The sequence below is a fragment of the Syngnathus floridae genome, chromosome 16, assembly GCF_059516105.1.
Source record: "Syngnathus floridae isolate MCC-2025c chromosome 16, RoL_Sflo_1.0, whole genome shotgun sequence".
Taxonomy (NCBI): Eukaryota; Metazoa; Chordata; class Actinopteri; order Syngnathiformes; family Syngnathidae; genus Syngnathus; species Syngnathus floridae.
In genome coordinates, this window is record NC_142428.1 from 8,312,071 (window position 1) to 8,329,620 (window position 17,550).

Here is a 17,550-nt window from a genome sequence, read left to right on the forward strand (position 1 = left end):
CATAAGGATGGGACTAGATATTGCTGCCATGATGCCTTTAAAGCCATTATGTAACAACTGACGAAAAATTAACAAGGTGTAAGATCCGAATAGTCTGTTATTGTATTGTTAATTTGTGGCTATTTATGTACATGGAAGCAGAAAAAAATGGTGCTCTTGTCATTCTCAGGAGGATCTAACTTGACATCTTTATTTTGTTAGATTATCATGCATGATATAGGACTGATAGTACGCATAGAATGTCTAAACCCATACTGCCAGGTCGCTGTAAAAGAAACGAAAACATAGAAAATGAATTTTGAGTGGCTTGTTCTGTATATGGAGAAAATAGAGGAAATTATCTCAAAGTGACAAAGTGGCTGACGCCACTTTCCCATTATATTGCGAGCATTTCAAGTGATTTGTCATTTGTGAGTACACTTCATCAAAATCAACCTCTTAACGTCTTCGGAGAACAACTATGTAAAAGCAAAACATTTCATCATTAGCGGCAGTCTTGACTGCAGCATCAATTATGGTTAGATTTCAAGCCAAAAATAGTGTCAGTGCTTTGGAGTGCATTCCAAGCACATCCTACTCAGACAACGACTCTGACATTATTGTCAAGAAGCTTCCTTGGTCACGCCAGAAGATGATTCCCTGTTGGAAAGGTCACCTAGGGGATTCGAGTTTGTAGCACACTGACACAGTGAGTGGGAGGACCTCCGTGGTCAGCACTCTGCCTTCTTGTGTGTGCCCGTGTGGGTGGCTAGATCTTTCAAATATTGCACATGTAAGCGTTTAGGAGGACCTCACAGCTGAAGACTGTAAAGTCGTGTGCACAGACCACACTGCGGGCGTCACTCATTAAGTGTGTGTTTAAGGCTGTCCGAGTCATTCAGCACTTAAAAACACATCGAGCAGCGTCAGCTTTAAACGCACCACCCCTCACCCTGCAAGAAGTCCACACTCATCAGCTGGCTCATTGTAGCATGGCCTCTCCCAGAGGTGCTCCTAAATGTGGCTGTGACAGTTTGAAAGACACTATGATGGAAGACGAGGACGTGCATTGGTTCTATTTTGGCCCAGCTTGATTTGAGCTCATTTTTATGAGTGTCGACATGCCTACTGATAGGAGGCCAAAAAATACATGAACTGCTCACGCACAATTATTATTACATATAATTATACGAAGGAGCTTCAATTAAAATTCCGAGGGGTCTGCTTGCAAGGCAGAGCAAAGGTCCACCCAGACTTGAAAACGAGTGCGTGATGATCATTTTAACTGTTTTGCCCGTGTTTCATGTATCAATACTAAATATTGAATTTGTAGCTCCTTGGCAGAAATCTTATATGACATCTGTTTCCTGCCACACATGAAGCCCGGGGAATTTTATCTATCTGCAGAAACATTAGACAACAGACAGCACAAATAATGCATGTCATGTCATGCAGACATTTCTCGTGTGCTCCGATGCAAAGTAGTTCCTCTGCCTGGTGGAGAAGTCAACACCGTTTTATTTACACATACATCATTTATACTACATACATATCTACTTTGACCTCTTAACTGCTGCAAAACTTGACAATACTTTATTCCGACATAGACTATCTATAAAGCTGTAACGTTCTCATTCCTCCACAAAAAAATATTGGGCCGCAGCCATTGGCGCACAGTATACGATAAATAGGAACGATGCTGCAGCCGCCCACAGCTCCGCACATCGACACAATATTCAATCAGGTAGGAGGACGGGGGAAGATTGCCTGAAGGAAATACAGGAGGTTGAAGGATATCAGAACGACATATTCATCAAGACACCCGGTAGCCTTTAACGAGAGAGCGCTTGTGGAGACTGATAACAGTCACAGAGGCCATTTGTCTGGGCCATGGGGAAATGGAAGCCCACAAGCAAGAATGTGTGTATGTCCGGTGGCACACTGTCACTGACTTAATTTTGGCAAACACAAAGGACATGCAATCAAGCTCAAGTCACACGCATGCATGATAATGAAGGCCGCACAGGATTGAGAGAAATTCATCATAGGCTTGACAGGAAGGATGGGAATGCAGCCCCAAGACTGTGCCCAAATTCTTATAGAGCTTCCTTGGAGCATGACAGGAAGAGAGTGAGTGAGAGAGAGAGAGAGGACCCCTCCATACCACAACTGAGAAAATGTGATTGCCTCACAACAACTCGACCAACACAGCCTGACAGCTAGCACAAATAAACCATTAAGTGCAGCGGCGGCGAATAGCCTGGCAGGTTTTTTCTCCCTGACAGCTGACAGCTCAGGCATGTTTCTGCCTCTTTTTGCTTCTTGTCTCCAAAGTTCATTTTGAAAAGACATCGCCAACCCTAAGTGTGACAGGGGACTACTTGTTTCCTTTTAAACTGACACAAACATTTAAAAAAGGATATAAACAAAGAATTTAAAATGAAAAAAAAAGAAGCATTTAAATCAGTATTTATCCTCTGTGCTCACCATGAAGAGCAACCTGTAGAGCACCCTCCATGCTGCCGTGGCCTGCCGCTGTGTTCTTCTGGCAAGGGAGCATCCTTTCCTACGCAGTCCGCCTACCCTGGATGTCGGCATAGTGCCGCCACAAAAAGTGTGCACGGCCCAATGACACCGACAGCAAACAATAAAATATTGACTTCCCTTCCACTTTTCAGGCTGATTTTGCTCACCCTCTTAGGCCAGGTCAAAAACAAAGCTAGTCTTGAGTCCTTGGGGCAAAACGTTATCCGACATGTTCCTGCACTGCATACTGTCGGTGGTTGTGAGATTGTTTTGCATCACAATCCCGAACGGCCTCTCGGCTTGTGCACTCTCTCCCGGCATCTCATGCATCCCTCTGCCTGTCTGTTTCTCTGGCGTCCCGAATACTCAGTCCGCTTGCCCTCAGATTTTTCTTCTCATTTAGACATGTGACATTTACGTATAATTTCCAGAGAGCTGAAAACTGAAGCGGTGTGGAGCATCAGTACTGCGCCTCAATAGCAGCAGTACAATGTAGACTGTTCTGGCTTGTACGACCAAACACAGAGGAATGGCTGACTCAAAAATGGGAGGCTGCAAGGTCATTGAGGAAATGGGGCAGGCATGTAAACAATTGTATTTAAACCTAAAGTCCTTTCATTAATTTGCAAAAAAAAAAAATTAGATTAATGCACGGACCATTCCATGTGATCAACAAGTTTCTTCCAATCACTGCTTAGTTCATCCAAAGGTATCTGCAAAAAAGATTCAATTGGGTTGGGAGGAAGTCGTTGAACAACAAAAGACTTAAATAATAAATTCAAAGAAAGTATGCCACATGCAAATACACAAGATTTGCCCTTTCCATTAAACATGATACAAATACGCTGCCGCCTCATCAGTTCTGATACGTCAATGCTACGTCCGAAGGGTTTGTGTTCAACAAAAACAAACAGAACTAACTCAAAGCTGTCAAAGACGTCTCGATTGTCACTAACACTTCAATGAAGGCGTTCTACATACAGCACGGATTATTTTGCAGATGAAACACATCCATCATCTAATGAGGAGTTGTGATGGCCCATCTTAGATGAAGTAAACAAGAAAACATGGATGGGGAGGATGTAAAATGGAGGACAAACAAGCTGTGCTTGGAGATTGCTTTTTTTCTTTGCTTGTATGAAACTAGTCAAAAGAGCAAGAGAACTGGGGCCAGGTGTTGGGACAAGATTTATCTGTCCAATAGTGGACAACTGTGGCGCAATCATTTCAAAGCTCAGTAAAAGTAGACCTGCCCTCATAAATCAAATAGTCGAAGGGGAGACGGCGCCGTTCCGCTAGAATCCAGCCCATTTACCCTTTTATTATTCATTCTAAACAAATATTATTCCACAAAGTCTCAGAGGCCTTTGGGAGAAAGAGCGTGTTTTCATAATGAAACCAGCTTCAGATTAAAGCACCCCATTCCCTGGAGTCCCAAATCTCTTCACATAAACTCCAACGCACGAAAGCTGCTGTAGAGGCAAAACTATGCCGGTCCCAAAAGTTAGCGTCATTAATAAATTGCTGAATGAAAGCTTACGATTTATTCTTAAAGCATTTAGAATAAATTGGTAAAATGCAAAATGGGGAAGCTGGTAAACGAAATAAAGCCAAATAGACTGTACCGCCATAACATAGCTCCAATGTAAACTGAATTGAATATTTCTCAAAACACATTCCACTAGGTCCGACAGTTACCGGTCGTTGGCTCCTTTTAGCGTCACTCTGGCAGGACAAGCAGTTTTCCACATTTTGCGCCAAGCAGTCCAATTTGTCTTTCAGGAAGCGTCCTAAGCTGAGCAGCACAGAAGCCAGGAACAGATCCTTCTGCTCGGCTTCAGAGCTGGGCGGCCAGAACCAGCACATGGCTAGCAAGGACCACAAGGCTTGCGCCGGAGACTGGTCCTCCATGAAGAGTTCAACTAAGGTAGTGAGGTACAGACCGGGGCCGGGATCTTCAGTGTTCGTCGCTGGAGCCAAAACAGCCATGGTGGTGTTAGACACCTTCGGTGTGGTCATTCCAAGCAGATCTGTGTCATGGTTCTTGTTTCCTGCGGCTCTGTCCGTTTCTTCTGTTTTGTTTTCAAACTTAAATGTTTGTTTCCAGCAGCGTAGACTGACAGGAGCAGACAGGCATTAAGTGAACCGCCAACAGTAAAGCCAGATTATTAGCCCGCTCACAGCCAGATGGCTGGCGGCTGATGGGCTTAGTCATAATACACCTCCCCGAGTTGCAGCTCCACCAAAAAAAAACAGACCCACATAGGAATTTTAAACAGATTCTACAAAGTTAAGAGAGGGGACGACTATAGCTTGGAGCAAGAGATTGCTTTTTTAGAAAATGATACTGCCTAATATCTAAAGACATCAACTTTAAGATACTTTCTAAATCTAAAGAACCGGGAGGAAAACAAATGGAATATTTCCACTTTTTGAAACTCTACTGACAAGACTGACTAAAAACAAAGAAGCAAAAGCCCAGCAGCATCATGACCTACACTTATCATCCATAATAACAAAGAGCCCAATCCTACAGTTCCTCATCAGTCCATTTAAATGCTCTTACAGAAAATGCCTGTCTCCACAAAGAGGCTTAATATGTCTGACTGCTCCTTAATCTTTTGTTTAATACAAGACATGACAGGCAACTATGTTCCGTGTCAAACATCGCACGGCTATAAATACAGCAGAATTCAATTCAGCCCTTACAATTTAATAGACCCTTAACGGCGAGGAAGCACACAGCGGCAGTCCACCAGAGGTCCATGACCTCCTCGCCGACAATACACAACAGGATTGTCATGTTTTATTGGATTGCGCAATTCATCCATTCATTATCTATAATGCTTATGTGTGGGGTCATGGGAGCCTGGAGCCTATCACAAGTGACTTTAGGTGAGTGGTGGGGACAAACGCAGAACAGACCACCAGGCAATAGACTTTACGACGCTCTGGGAAAATCTTATAAACCTTACGACTGATATGTTCCTTCATGAAACAATATATAGCGTATCTATCCACATTAGCCTCTTTTCAGTCCATTAACTTGTTAAATTGGCGACACAATCCAGATTCACATCCATGTGGGCTACATTAGTTCTTTTTAAAACAACATGCAATGCGGACCAAGGACAATTTTAGATTCCTTATGGTAGTGGTCCGGGGCAAATTGAGTTAAATCCTCCAATCATTCGCTTGAGCTCATAATGGTATAGACCAATAACATTTGTTTAAACTGATGAATAAGGTTCTTCTAGTGCTGTATATAACACAGCATTAACTCAGAGGCACAGGAATTACAATCAGTCCCAATAGTAAACAATACTGTTAATTCTGCATAGTAAGCACTTCATCTCAAACATACACAGGGATCCCTCAAGCGTAATTAGAGTAAATTGAAATGCAGTAGACCAATTAATCAAAAGGCAGCCAGACTAGCAAGGCGGCTGATTACAAGTTGTGACAAGAGGCTTGAAATTGGTCCTTCCTTTTCCATCCATCTTTATTGACTTTCGCAATGACATGAACACGTAGCTCTTGGCTCATACGTGATAGATTTCCACCCAAGTAACTTTATTTTCCTTACCTTTGAAAACAGATGACTAACTTTGTTGCACATAATTTGTTATTCACAATATCACTGTTTTTTTTTGTAACATTTTGATGTATTTTGTGATATAGGTTTGATATAGATTATCTTTGACTGACTTTGCTGCACATAATTTGTTATTCACAATATCACTGGGGTTTTTTTTGTAACATTTTGATGTATTTTGTGATATAGGTTTGATATAGATTATCTTTTTATTCTGCACAGTGCCAAAAGAATTCCCATTCAGCACATTCATATACCACTTTACACACGCACACACATTTCTTCCATTTGTTCCTCCATAAAAGACAAATGCTGAGCCTGAGCAGCAGTGGTGCAGTGCAGAGGGACTGACTCATGTCGCCACTCGGAAGAAATCAAATGATGATAACAGACGAGCAGAGTTTAGCAGATGAGGCTGTCCTCTACTTTTGCTAAGTGACCACAGGTCGGCTTTTGTTAAGTCATGGCAGCTGCTACAATTAAAAATAAATTTTCCAGACATTGGGCCTGAATGTATAGAACAATCAGTGAAAATGAGCAGATGCCTCCAATTGGGCAGTGCAATCAATACATTACATGAAATTGCAGTTTAACATGCAATCAATGACTATGCTTGAACAAACACATTGGTGAACACACACACACATACTGGCTTGGATGCTTCCAAACAGAAGGCTTTATGATGACCACACACACTCATTACCACTCTCGATAAACATCAGCATAGTCATTCCTCCCTATTACATTACAGCACAGAGGCATAACTCCCACAAAGACCAGGCTCACACTAATTTGAACAGCTTCATTCAAGTTAGCTCAGATATTTAAGAACCACCGAGGCAGAAATAGAAACACAATCGGTTGTATTTATTCATCAGGGACAACCATCTGGCATGTTTACACAGGAGATATTTTAAAAGAGCCTTAGAAGATGTTCTTCAAAGTGGACAACAAGCTTTCCAAAGAGAACGCTATGCTTTAAAGGTGATGCCTGCCACTGCAGGTGATAAAATGATGTCTGAGTGACAACTATTTATTTGGCCCTAAGCAGCATACAGTATCTCACTACATGCAACCCGCAGCAAATAGCTGAGTGTGTATGCTGTTCAACGTAGAGTTACATCGGTGAAGAGGCTACAAAATGCATGCCGGTGATCCTCGAAGCTATACAAAGGCAGATGTGTGCGAGTGTTATTTCCTCCCTCACAGATCATTCTGCATGACAGTAATAAGATGTGTTTATACCAATAGCTACAATGGAGCATTCTAATTATAGTAATCGGAGGAATTGGTGCCAGTCTGGTTTCAGACAAAGTACCGATGTGACAGCGCACATGCACATACGGGCAGATAGCCCAAATACATTCCGGAAGAATCGAGACACATGCTGTATGTGAAGTGGGTGTCTGCATGACAATGGAAATATTCTATTTAGCTCCACCCACCTTGCTGAGCTGAACAGGCCTGTGTGCGCAGTGGGAGTGACTCTGCATGGACTCGCCGCCCTCCGCTGCAGTGCACAAGTCTAACGAGAGATAGAAAGAGGAGGGTTAAGTTATAGGGATGTGTGTTCTTCACATAACTGCATGATTGAAATGGAGGTTTATTGAAGTCTAGTGACCGCTAAACACAAAGAGTATTTTTTTGAAAGCTATCAGAGGCGCCTGCCTGACTGCAAGGTCTATAAATGACAATGCAATTGCGCCCAAAAGAAAAAAAAACAATCAAATCCAGTAATTGTTGTGTTTGTTATGATGCCTCGGAAAATACAAGTGACACATTGGCCTTGGTAACGTAAAACTGAAGAGACACTCTGACAAGATATTTTTAGATGAGTTTTGATGACCCTCAGCTCATTAAATTCACAGCTCTCATTGCAAACTGTGTAGCAGTTGGCACATGAAAAGACTTTATCCCTGATTGTAACCTGGGAGGTAAGCCAATCTGACAGCCAGAAACAAAAGAAAACTTCTGGACCTCCTACGAAGCTAAGCGTGTCCTTTCCTGAACCGGCAACCAAATTGCAGACTGCTAAAGAAGATTCATTCAATCTGAATTTAATTTGTCTGTCTTGCACATTAGTGAAGACAGAAGACAGGCAGTTTTCTAAAAAGCAATTTGTGTTTGACAACTACTAATTCCTTTCCATCAGCGCTTCTTTCTCTTCCTCCTGATCAGACAGCTTGGGATTGTGCCCTCTAGAGACTGAGAAGAAAATTGCAATGACTTTGATCACACCGTTTACTGTAATGAGGCTTTCAAGTCATTAATCCCTCAGAGTTTAATTAAAGATACCCAAGGAAAGACTATGCTAATGAATTACTACCATCAAGATAACATAAAATGTTCTTACTGTTTTTTTGGAAATAAAAGCAATAAAAAGGCATGACAATGTGTGTGCATGCTGAGGGAAAATGTGATGTGCACAGTGTGGTTCATTTTATTTTAATCACGCTGCTTATTAATGTGTCATTTTGTTTATTTTGGAAAAAGCATTCATTTTATTTTAATCACGCTGCTTATTAATGTGTCATTTTGTTTATTTTGGAAAAAACATTTCTCGTCATGGGTTCAGGTCAGACTTTTGGAGAATCTGCAGAACACAAATTATAATTTCAGACGTCGATTCATCACGCTGAGTAATTAAATCAGAATTTGCAGCAGCCTCGTTTTCTGAGTAATGGTGAATTAAATTTGAATTGCAGAAAGCTCCCTATAGAAAACAACAAGACGAGGTGACAAAATTAGGGGGATGAAGGGTTTGTGCATGTGTTTTGAGTCATATCTGTTTTGTGATTCTAAGTACCTGAGGAGGACTTGGCTTTGAGCTTGAATGCTGAAAGAGGAACTGGGTTGTCAAAGGCACCGTTTTGAGGCGGGGGTCCGTCCCGCCTCAGGCACATGTTGAGGGTTTGCTCAGCAAACAATGTCTGGATCAGCGTCAGGTCTAGACCTGACACATTGCGGCCATTCAACATGAGAACCTCATCACCTGGACGTAAACCTGAAAAGCATGTTGGAAATGCCATGAAACATATGATGCTGCAAAACTGTCATTGCTGTTTGGTACCTTCAGTAAATCCTAGTCCATTAGGGAGAACCTCACTGACAAAGATCCGACTATTCTTCTGACTATCTATATGTCCCGTTACTGCAAATCCTGGATAAAGAGAAACAGATTGACAGGATGAGGATAAAGATGAAGTGCGAAGGGATTTTTTACAGTGACTTACCGAAATCTCCACTGCCGCTTATCCTGCTCATTTGCAGTGTAAACATATTAACAGGAACCACCTCCAATTGGCTGCCAACCTGCAGGTTAATATCAGACAAATCAAAACAACTACGCAAACAAGCGTATAATGAAGAGTCGCTGCATCTGCTTGCTCTCCTCACCAATTCAGAGACAAGCTCGCCCGGCGCCACGGATCGAATCTCAGTATCCTGTCCCGCCTGTCTGTGCAGACGCAGTCGGTGCAGGTCTGGGTCCAGCCCTTTCGCCTGTTTACACAAGAGAATCTAATACTCAGCAGCTTGTGTGCGCAGACTTATCGGACATGTTTCGTGCACCGGCGCTTGGTTCGACAGCTGCGGTATGGTCGTGGCGTGAATTATTCATAGAACTTACACACAGCGACGAATGGTTTGCGGTAAACAAAACAGCGTCACCCCAAGTGATTACAGCCTATGTGTCAATCTTATGGGACCGTGTGAAGTTAACACCGGATGAATAGGTGTGTTGCTTTAGAGGCCCAAGGGAGTAGAAAATGACAGCATCAGCTACAACAAAGACTTGTGTGAACTGTTCGCTGACTAGCATCTTTAAAACAATATTGTCTTTCTCCAAAATCAAAATTTATATTTAAAATAAAAATAATTATCATAAGCATGGATGATTTTACAAGGTGGTACAAGAATTCCTCATATTGTTCTTTTGTGCTTATAATCACTCACCTTGCAGGCCTCCAAGAGGAGGTCAGTGGCTTTCTGCTCACTTCGAACGTGAACTTGGGCTTGCAGGCCATCCGGCATGTAGATGCAGGTCAGCATGCCTGGGGTGCAGTTGTTGCTATCCCACACAGCAACCTCAGGGGGCGGCATGGAGCGCATACTGGTGAGCCCGTCCATCCCCTGAAGAATGACAGATGGGTGATTACGGAAAGGGCGGTATCACATGTCAAAAGTGTCAAAGGGGTAATGGGGGAAAAAACAAGGGTGGGAGAAAGCAACAGACTGTGAGTCTCAGCAGATGCATCTATTAAAGATATATTTAAAAAATATCTCCATTACTCAAAATGGTTTACTCTGGTGCAAATAAACTGTATGGCTTTCGTTACATTTTCATTTGACAGTATAAAATCCAGTCATTGCAATGATCACACGAAGAACGGAAAAGTTTAGGAGTTCATTTGATCGAGACAATTAGTTAATTTTGAAAAGAAAAGAAAATGTCCCAAGTAATATGGAGGCCCCATTGCTATTTGATTTTCTTGGCAGCATTAGATGTGAAGTTTGAGATGTACATTAAAGGGAGGAAGGTTTTAGCCATCATTTTTGGGCAGCTGGGAGTTACGCTTCAGACTTTGTGTCTCTGGAGAGAAATGCACCACTGTGGCGTTATGAGCCTGCGGGAGACACCAAATTATAGCTTCTGACCACAATTGTTAAGGAACTGGATCTTGAGGAAACCATCACATCAAATGAAGCAAACCTCATTCAATGGAGTGTTTTAGTGATTCAGCACTTCTGCAAAAAAAAAAAAAAAAAGATGACACGACTGCGGTTTAGACGTGAGAGGAACAGATGCCTTAGCGAATGGAATGATTTGGGCACGACCCAAAGTTTTAAATAAACTAAGAATTACCCTTCATGTCAAGTGGTGTGTGACTGTGGTTGTCTGGAGCGTTTGAATCTGACACGTATGAGCTTTTGATTGTTCAGAAACTGTTAGCTCATGAAAGACCTTTTAGCCTGCACGCCACAAAACACTATGAAGAGCTGTCGCGCAGATAAACAGAAACATACGTTGGACTTTATTTTCCGTTTCTGCTCCTCAAAAAATGAAACGCCAGCAGTGCTCTTTCCAAAAACGAAGGGATGGATGAACACAAGGTGCCTTTTGGAACCCGCAACTTTACCTATCCATTTAGGGATGCGAAGCCAATTCTAACTCACCGGGGGGGAGGAAGTAACAAGCAACACGACAGCTGGTTACATAAGCACCCCATTTGTGTGCCAGCAATATGGCGTGAGTGGAAAACTAAAAATTTTGTTGCCTCTACTGACCTGAGCAGCAGCTGATTTAACACTGTACACCCATTCATGGTCACAGAGGGTAAGAAGAGGCAGGCGGTTGCCTGGTCAACCTTCCACCACCAAGTGCCAACAAGCCTGTGGAGACGGCACGTGCTTTGCCATCAATAAGTGCCCTGTGTGGTCAGTGTGTGGGCACTATTCAGTCAGAAATACACACAAACTGATAGTTCAGTCTTTCCCTCTGGAAAGCGGAAACTACTCGCAAACCAGAGTTTCTAAAAAAAAAAAAAAAAAAAAAGAAGTACGTGAGGACATTTGGTGACAGCTGCATAAATACACTACTACACCCTTTCGGCTCCACTTAGCAACGGAGAAACACAAATACTCCAGTTTGGACTAAAATAGATTAGCTTTAAAGAAAAATCACAACTGGTGTTGCGGACAATTTTAGACAATTACATTGACTAAAGAAGCATTACTTTTAGTTTCCGTTTCCGCCCAGTCTTTTTACACTATGGATGACAGGCAGCCCATAAAAGCTGGCTCCACTGCATCAATTTAGCTGACATGTGGAGAACTAATCATCAAAGGCATTGAATGGAGATTTTAACCTTAGCGCTTTCCTGCCATCCTCCCACCATGAAATCTTACTCCCTACATCAAAATAACCTGAATCAAGGAAAGATCGAAGGACGCCACCGTGGGGAGCCTCTGACATTTGAAGCAACATTAAAGCATTTACCCAATGAAAGACGGCATTGTTTCCCAAACCACTTCCGCTCCAATCTGACGGCGGGCAAGCTTTTGACACTCACCGCCGACTATGAATCACTGCATCCTGTGGAACTTACCAACACTCATTCAGTTTTCGTCGTGCTCATTTGTCAACAACAAATTATTCATCACCTCAAGGGCCTTTGGGGACATTTTATTTGGAGGAAAAGTGCATCCGTGTAGGCATATTAAGGCATAACTGGATCATTAATTGAGATCAGCGAAAAATACAACTGGAATTAACGAATAATTAAGTTGTCAACTCCAAGTGAGAGAATGCTGCAGCACATTATAACTTATTTTTGCAAAATATAGTAAGGTTTAGATCCGAACCTCGGAACACGAAATCACGCATACTTGATGTAAACATGTAAGAATTTAATTGCCTGAGGGCTGAAGAAACCTCAACGTCTGGCGACCCAGACGGTCAAGATTCACACTCCTCAGTCGGCTGACAATTTTACCGCACATGCATAAACTTACACGATCAGTCGGCGCTTTTGGTCATCACACACTCAAATAATGAATTCTAAGAGCCCACGCTGTATTTCAACACTTTATACGTACGACTATAAAAAAGCTAGTAAACAGCTGTTTGTATATTTAACACTTGCAGACTGACATGGAAGTGTTATCTTTACTACTAGGTGAGAGCTGGACATATATAAGTCAATTTTTCAAATAAACCCCATCAAAGCCAGGATTAGGTGGAAAAGGTCGTGTTTCTACCACGACTCCTTGGCACCCATCAGTGAGCACATAAAATGATGGATGACATGGATGACTGAGAGAAAGGAGGTTTTAAATCATAAATCACAGATCCACACACCAAGCTGGATGAAGTGAGGGCATGCAATGACTCACCTCTGTGTTCTTGGGAGAAGGAACATGCGCTTGACCTCCAGCGTCGCTCTCAAAGATCTGAGATCAAGAGATAGGCATATGAGAGCGGGAGAGAGTAGGGACCCACTGACTCATAAGCGATTACCGGTATGAAGTGACATCTTATTAGACCCGGATCGAGCTATTCTGACGTTAATTAAAACCTATGTGTGGTGGGTGCCAATCTTTCAAAGTGCTGAAATGTGCGTGAACAAAGAGGTTCTGAATGGACACTGTGGATTAAGTGGATGAGGACAACGGCATTTTCCCTATTAAAAGTCTAAAATAACAAGATTCTTGCTGCTTCATGCTTTCCGATTGTTGTGTGAGCCTGAGGCTGCAGGTGACTCAACCTCTCAAATACAACATAAACAGAAGCCACCACTCATGTGATAACTGCTTGCTCAGCAGCCTGCAGAGCGAGGATGCAGAGATTTTTTCCCTGATTTGATTTGCGGAGAAGATGACATATTGCCATATCACGTCAAACTTAAAAATACTTCCCAAAGTCAATGGAATTTACGAATAGCAACAAATGTTTTTTAATTAACTGTTAAATACAGATGCAGCAATATTACTGTATTTTCCGGACTATAAGGCGCACCAGACTATAAGGCGCACCTTCAATCAATGGCCCATTTTAAAACTTTGTCCTTATATAAGGCACACCGGACTATAAGGCGCACCATTAATGCATCATGTCAGATTTTTAATCCAAATCAAATCATTCTCCATTTTATCTTTTTTATTTCAACTTCAGACGCAACAAATTACTTTATAATCACAAAATAATGATCCATAGTCTTTTTGAGTCATGATTCATAGTCTTCAGCGGGCCACTTATGAATGATTTCATGACACAATGAGTCGGGCCAGTTTAAATTTAGGAATTTGGTCCGTATATAAGGCGCACCGGACTATAAGGCGCACTGTCGGCTTTTGAGAAAATTTTAGGTTTTTAGGTGCGCCTTATCGTCCGGAAAATACTATACATGTAATTTGTTTACAGTGGGGTACAGAACCAATTGTGAGCTCTACATTAGTACCTTTGACTACTGTTTCTGACAGTGTAGTTGGTGTTGCAGATACAGTATATTAAGCGCCCCCATCTGACCCCACCCTAATAATATTTTAGTAACTCTCCCGCCCCTTACAAGAGAATAAAGTGGCTGTAAACAAAATTGCTTTCCTGTAAACTGACTAATTATAGCATTACCAACTCTCCCACAAATCCTTAGACCGCTGTGGCCTACTTCCCACACCCCCAGTGAAGGCCAGCTTCTTACGGTATACATATAGCGCCGCTAAAGGGGATGATGGCACTCAAACAAGTGGGAGGAGAAAACGAGCAAGCATGACTCTGGGACAAGATTGTCGTGCGCTGGGTTAAATGAGCTTAAGTCAACACAGATGACTCAGTGTGGAAGCTGTGGCAGAAGGGCTGCCAGCAATCGTTCTGATATTTATGCGTGGAGGAGAAGAGAGTTTGATGAAGAAGTTGTTGAAGTGAGACAAATCAAGAGTGAATTTGGGAAGTGATCAGCAATGGAAGGAAAATGGATTAGACCTAAAGACCTATTTGAAAGCTTAAATAAAATAGTCACGCGTGAAGTGGATATACTTTAAGCTTGTTTGGCTTTTTGATAGCCCGGCTGTCCAAATCCTTCAAGAAAATTGTATCGTCACTTCCTTGTGGAGAACAGGCATGGGGAATGATGATGTCATTGGAGGCAACTAAGGAGTTGGATTTCCCACAGTCAGATGATACAGAGAGCTCCTACATTACTTTTGTATAAAGCAGCAGATGTCCAGGAACCCCACGCCACCTTACTACTACCGGCATTTACTCTCCTTAATTAGCTTTCAAGCCAAATAAGAAAAAAAGCGCTAAATGTGGTTCTAAGAGAACGAGGACCTTGGGATAATAAAAGAAGGATGGACATCTAATATTTAGCATCTTTACAGCAACCATCTGCTTGTGTCCACGGGGTTGAGGGAAGAATGGGGAATGCCATCTACCACATATGGCCATTCATAATTGATGTTTATGCTGCAGCGCAATCCCGGCCCTCCTGCATGGCGTAATCCTAACTGTGTCTCATTAGAGTGGCCGACTTGAGCTTCTCATGAAAAATCACAATGTGCGCACACACCTCATTAGTGACAGACTGTTGTTAATGGTCAATCACAGTTAGGAGTCAATGGTGCGCCACATGTAGAATTTGAATGACCCCGTAACTCGAGAAACACGGATGACCTCACAGCATAAAGATGCTAAGTACACTTATTTACGATAGCAAATGAGCAAAGTTCCATAAAATCTAATTGAAAAGTAACCAAGTATTTCCTGTAGTGTGTTTTAAAACGAGCACACATGTATTTGGGATTCTTGTATGAAAAAAACGTATGAGTAACTGTAAAGCTGGAAGGACTTCAACCGGCTCCCTGTGGACAGGTATTAAGATTGCTCCCTTGTGTTTTTGTCGATTAAAAAAAAAAAAACTGGAGTGTGGAAATACCAAGAAAGGAAATGGCAGACTGGGGGGGGAAAAAAAACTGCTTATCCTATATTGATATTTAACACAATTAACACAATCAAACAAGTTTAAATATAAAAGAAAATAAGAAATAAAAATAAAAACATAAAAATATTTTTTTAAACTTTGATTTGATTTATTAAGGGGGGGGAAAAAACTATACAAAGCTACCCGTTATAATAGTAGCGAGATAATTTTACAACTGTGATGGGCCACCTAAATGTGAACGTGTGTGTGTACGTGCACATTCCTGAAGCTTTATGTTGCGGGAATGGTCTTAGGAATTCTACACGGTCACATTTTGTGAATATCCGGTGGGTTTCTTACAGGAACACACTGCTCTAAAACCCTGTAGGCCAGATTTTCATTCTTCTTTGCATTAAGTGAGATTATTTGGAGTCTTTTCAAGGTAGAATTGTTGTTATTGGACCGGAACCACACAGTATTTCAATTTATGACAAGGGCTGCAGTCAATTTGACCACAGGAACGGAGCATTTCTAATTTATCTGTGCCACCGAAAATTTTGGCTACTCGATGATCTTTAAAAGCCGTATTTTCAAGACACATTTTTTTAAGTGCTCTGGCACATTAAATGCAATGCTATGATATATAATAAACACAATACATTCCTTAACTTTGATCACTTTGATGGTTTTAGCAAAATTTTGCTGCTGAACTTGACTCAAATGTGTAAGTCATCTAAATTCAAGCAATGTTTAACATTTGATCATATGATCATCAATTTTCTAAGGGTCATTAGCAGGCAATACTCTTATCTTAAAATATTACTGTATCAGTACAACCAATATTTTGTTTACCTGAGACGCCGAGACCCTTTTGCCCTTCTTTGTCAAGGTGTCAAGGCCTTTGAGGGAAGAGAAAAGGCCCCGCTTGTGCTTTCGGAAAGTCCGTGACAACGAGCGCCTGCGCAGTGTAGCCTCATCTCTGGAACAAATCTGAACAAAAGACCAAAATGAGAACTATAATCATCTAGCTCAACGAAAAGTCCCTTTAATCACATTATCTTAATTAGATTTACATTTCTATAACATCAGCACATTTGCAAAAGGTTTTCAAAGATATAATGATGTTCAAGGTTGCTGCTGGACATGAGGTCAATTAAAATCAAAGGAATGTTAAAAGGATCTAAACATCAGTCATAGACTCGTTCTTGGCCCCGCCCTTTGCTTTCTCACCAGTGCGTGAAAGGATGAGACAGAGAAGATCCCGAGGCGGCCCAGGGTGGTTTTGGTCGGGCGGCTGGCGATTGCTAACAGGCTCTTTGGGTTGGGTAGCTCGCCGCCCTGAAGACTGGCCAGGTAACAGCGCATCCTGAAGAGGTCTAGGTTGAACCTTTCCAGATTTTGCTCCCACTGCTGGATCTAAAGGACGAGAGTTGGGGGAAAAGTTTTGTGTTGGAACTGAAGCACGGGAATCATTTGGTGGCTAGGAATGACGATTACGTTGAAGTGAGGACAGAATGTAAATGAGTGAAAAAGGTTGGGTCAGAAGAATGTTTCCATTAAGCTGCAATTGCTTGCAGATGTTGGTGGAGGCTAAAGGCATACATTAGTTGCTGATACAAGCAGAGTAGTGGAGATGTATGCAATAAATGCCTATTTTAATGCACAGTCTTGAGGAATGGTGATGCTGCACAGACCAACCTTTAACCCCCACTATTTACAGTTGCCAGTCCCCCATTCCTTTTTGCCCCATATAAGAGCCCAGAAGTGACTTGAGACTCATTTTTAAAGAGACCACTTGGATAAAACAACCCCCTACAGCCACTGACATTTAATAGGTCTCACTTGCCATTGTGAATTCATTTACAATAATGGACCCCTTGGCATTGTCCCAATTGGGTGCAGTCACTCTCACGGCCTGCTTTAGGATTAGGGTTGTCGCAAAGTGGGACGCAAGTGTGGTGTTTAATGAACCTGAGACTTTTCAAACTGAAACCTTTGGGAAAAAAAAATCAAGTGCAATGTAAATCTTTGTAC

The 17,550-nt window shown here is 42.0% G+C and overlaps 1 protein-coding gene across 3 annotated transcripts in view; it reads right to left on the reverse strand.

Annotated features, from left to right (window-relative positions):
- Window positions 1–17,550, reverse strand: part of tiam2a (TIAM Rac1 associated GEF 2a) — a 54,845-nt gene that overhangs the window by 11,742 nt on the left and 25,553 nt on the right. For all 3 annotated transcript variants that reach the window (XM_088401376.1, XM_088401375.1, XM_088401377.1), the window contains exons 7-15: window positions 16,747–16,932; window positions 16,369–16,506; window positions 12,995–13,051; window positions 10,055–10,231; window positions 9,497–9,601; window positions 9,334–9,412; window positions 9,171–9,260; window positions 8,907–9,104; window positions 7,546–7,625 (exon numbers count right to left, since the gene is read on the reverse strand). In XM_088401376.1, the coding sequence (XP_088257502.1) occupies window positions 7,546–7,625; window positions 8,907–9,104; window positions 9,171–9,260; window positions 9,334–9,412; window positions 9,497–9,601; window positions 10,055–10,231; window positions 12,995–13,051; window positions 16,369–16,506; window positions 16,747–16,932 (1,110 nt within the window). The remainder of the gene's footprint in view (window positions 1–7,545; window positions 7,626–8,906; window positions 9,105–9,170; window positions 9,261–9,333; window positions 9,413–9,496; window positions 9,602–10,054; window positions 10,232–12,994; window positions 13,052–16,368; window positions 16,507–16,746; window positions 16,933–17,550) is intronic.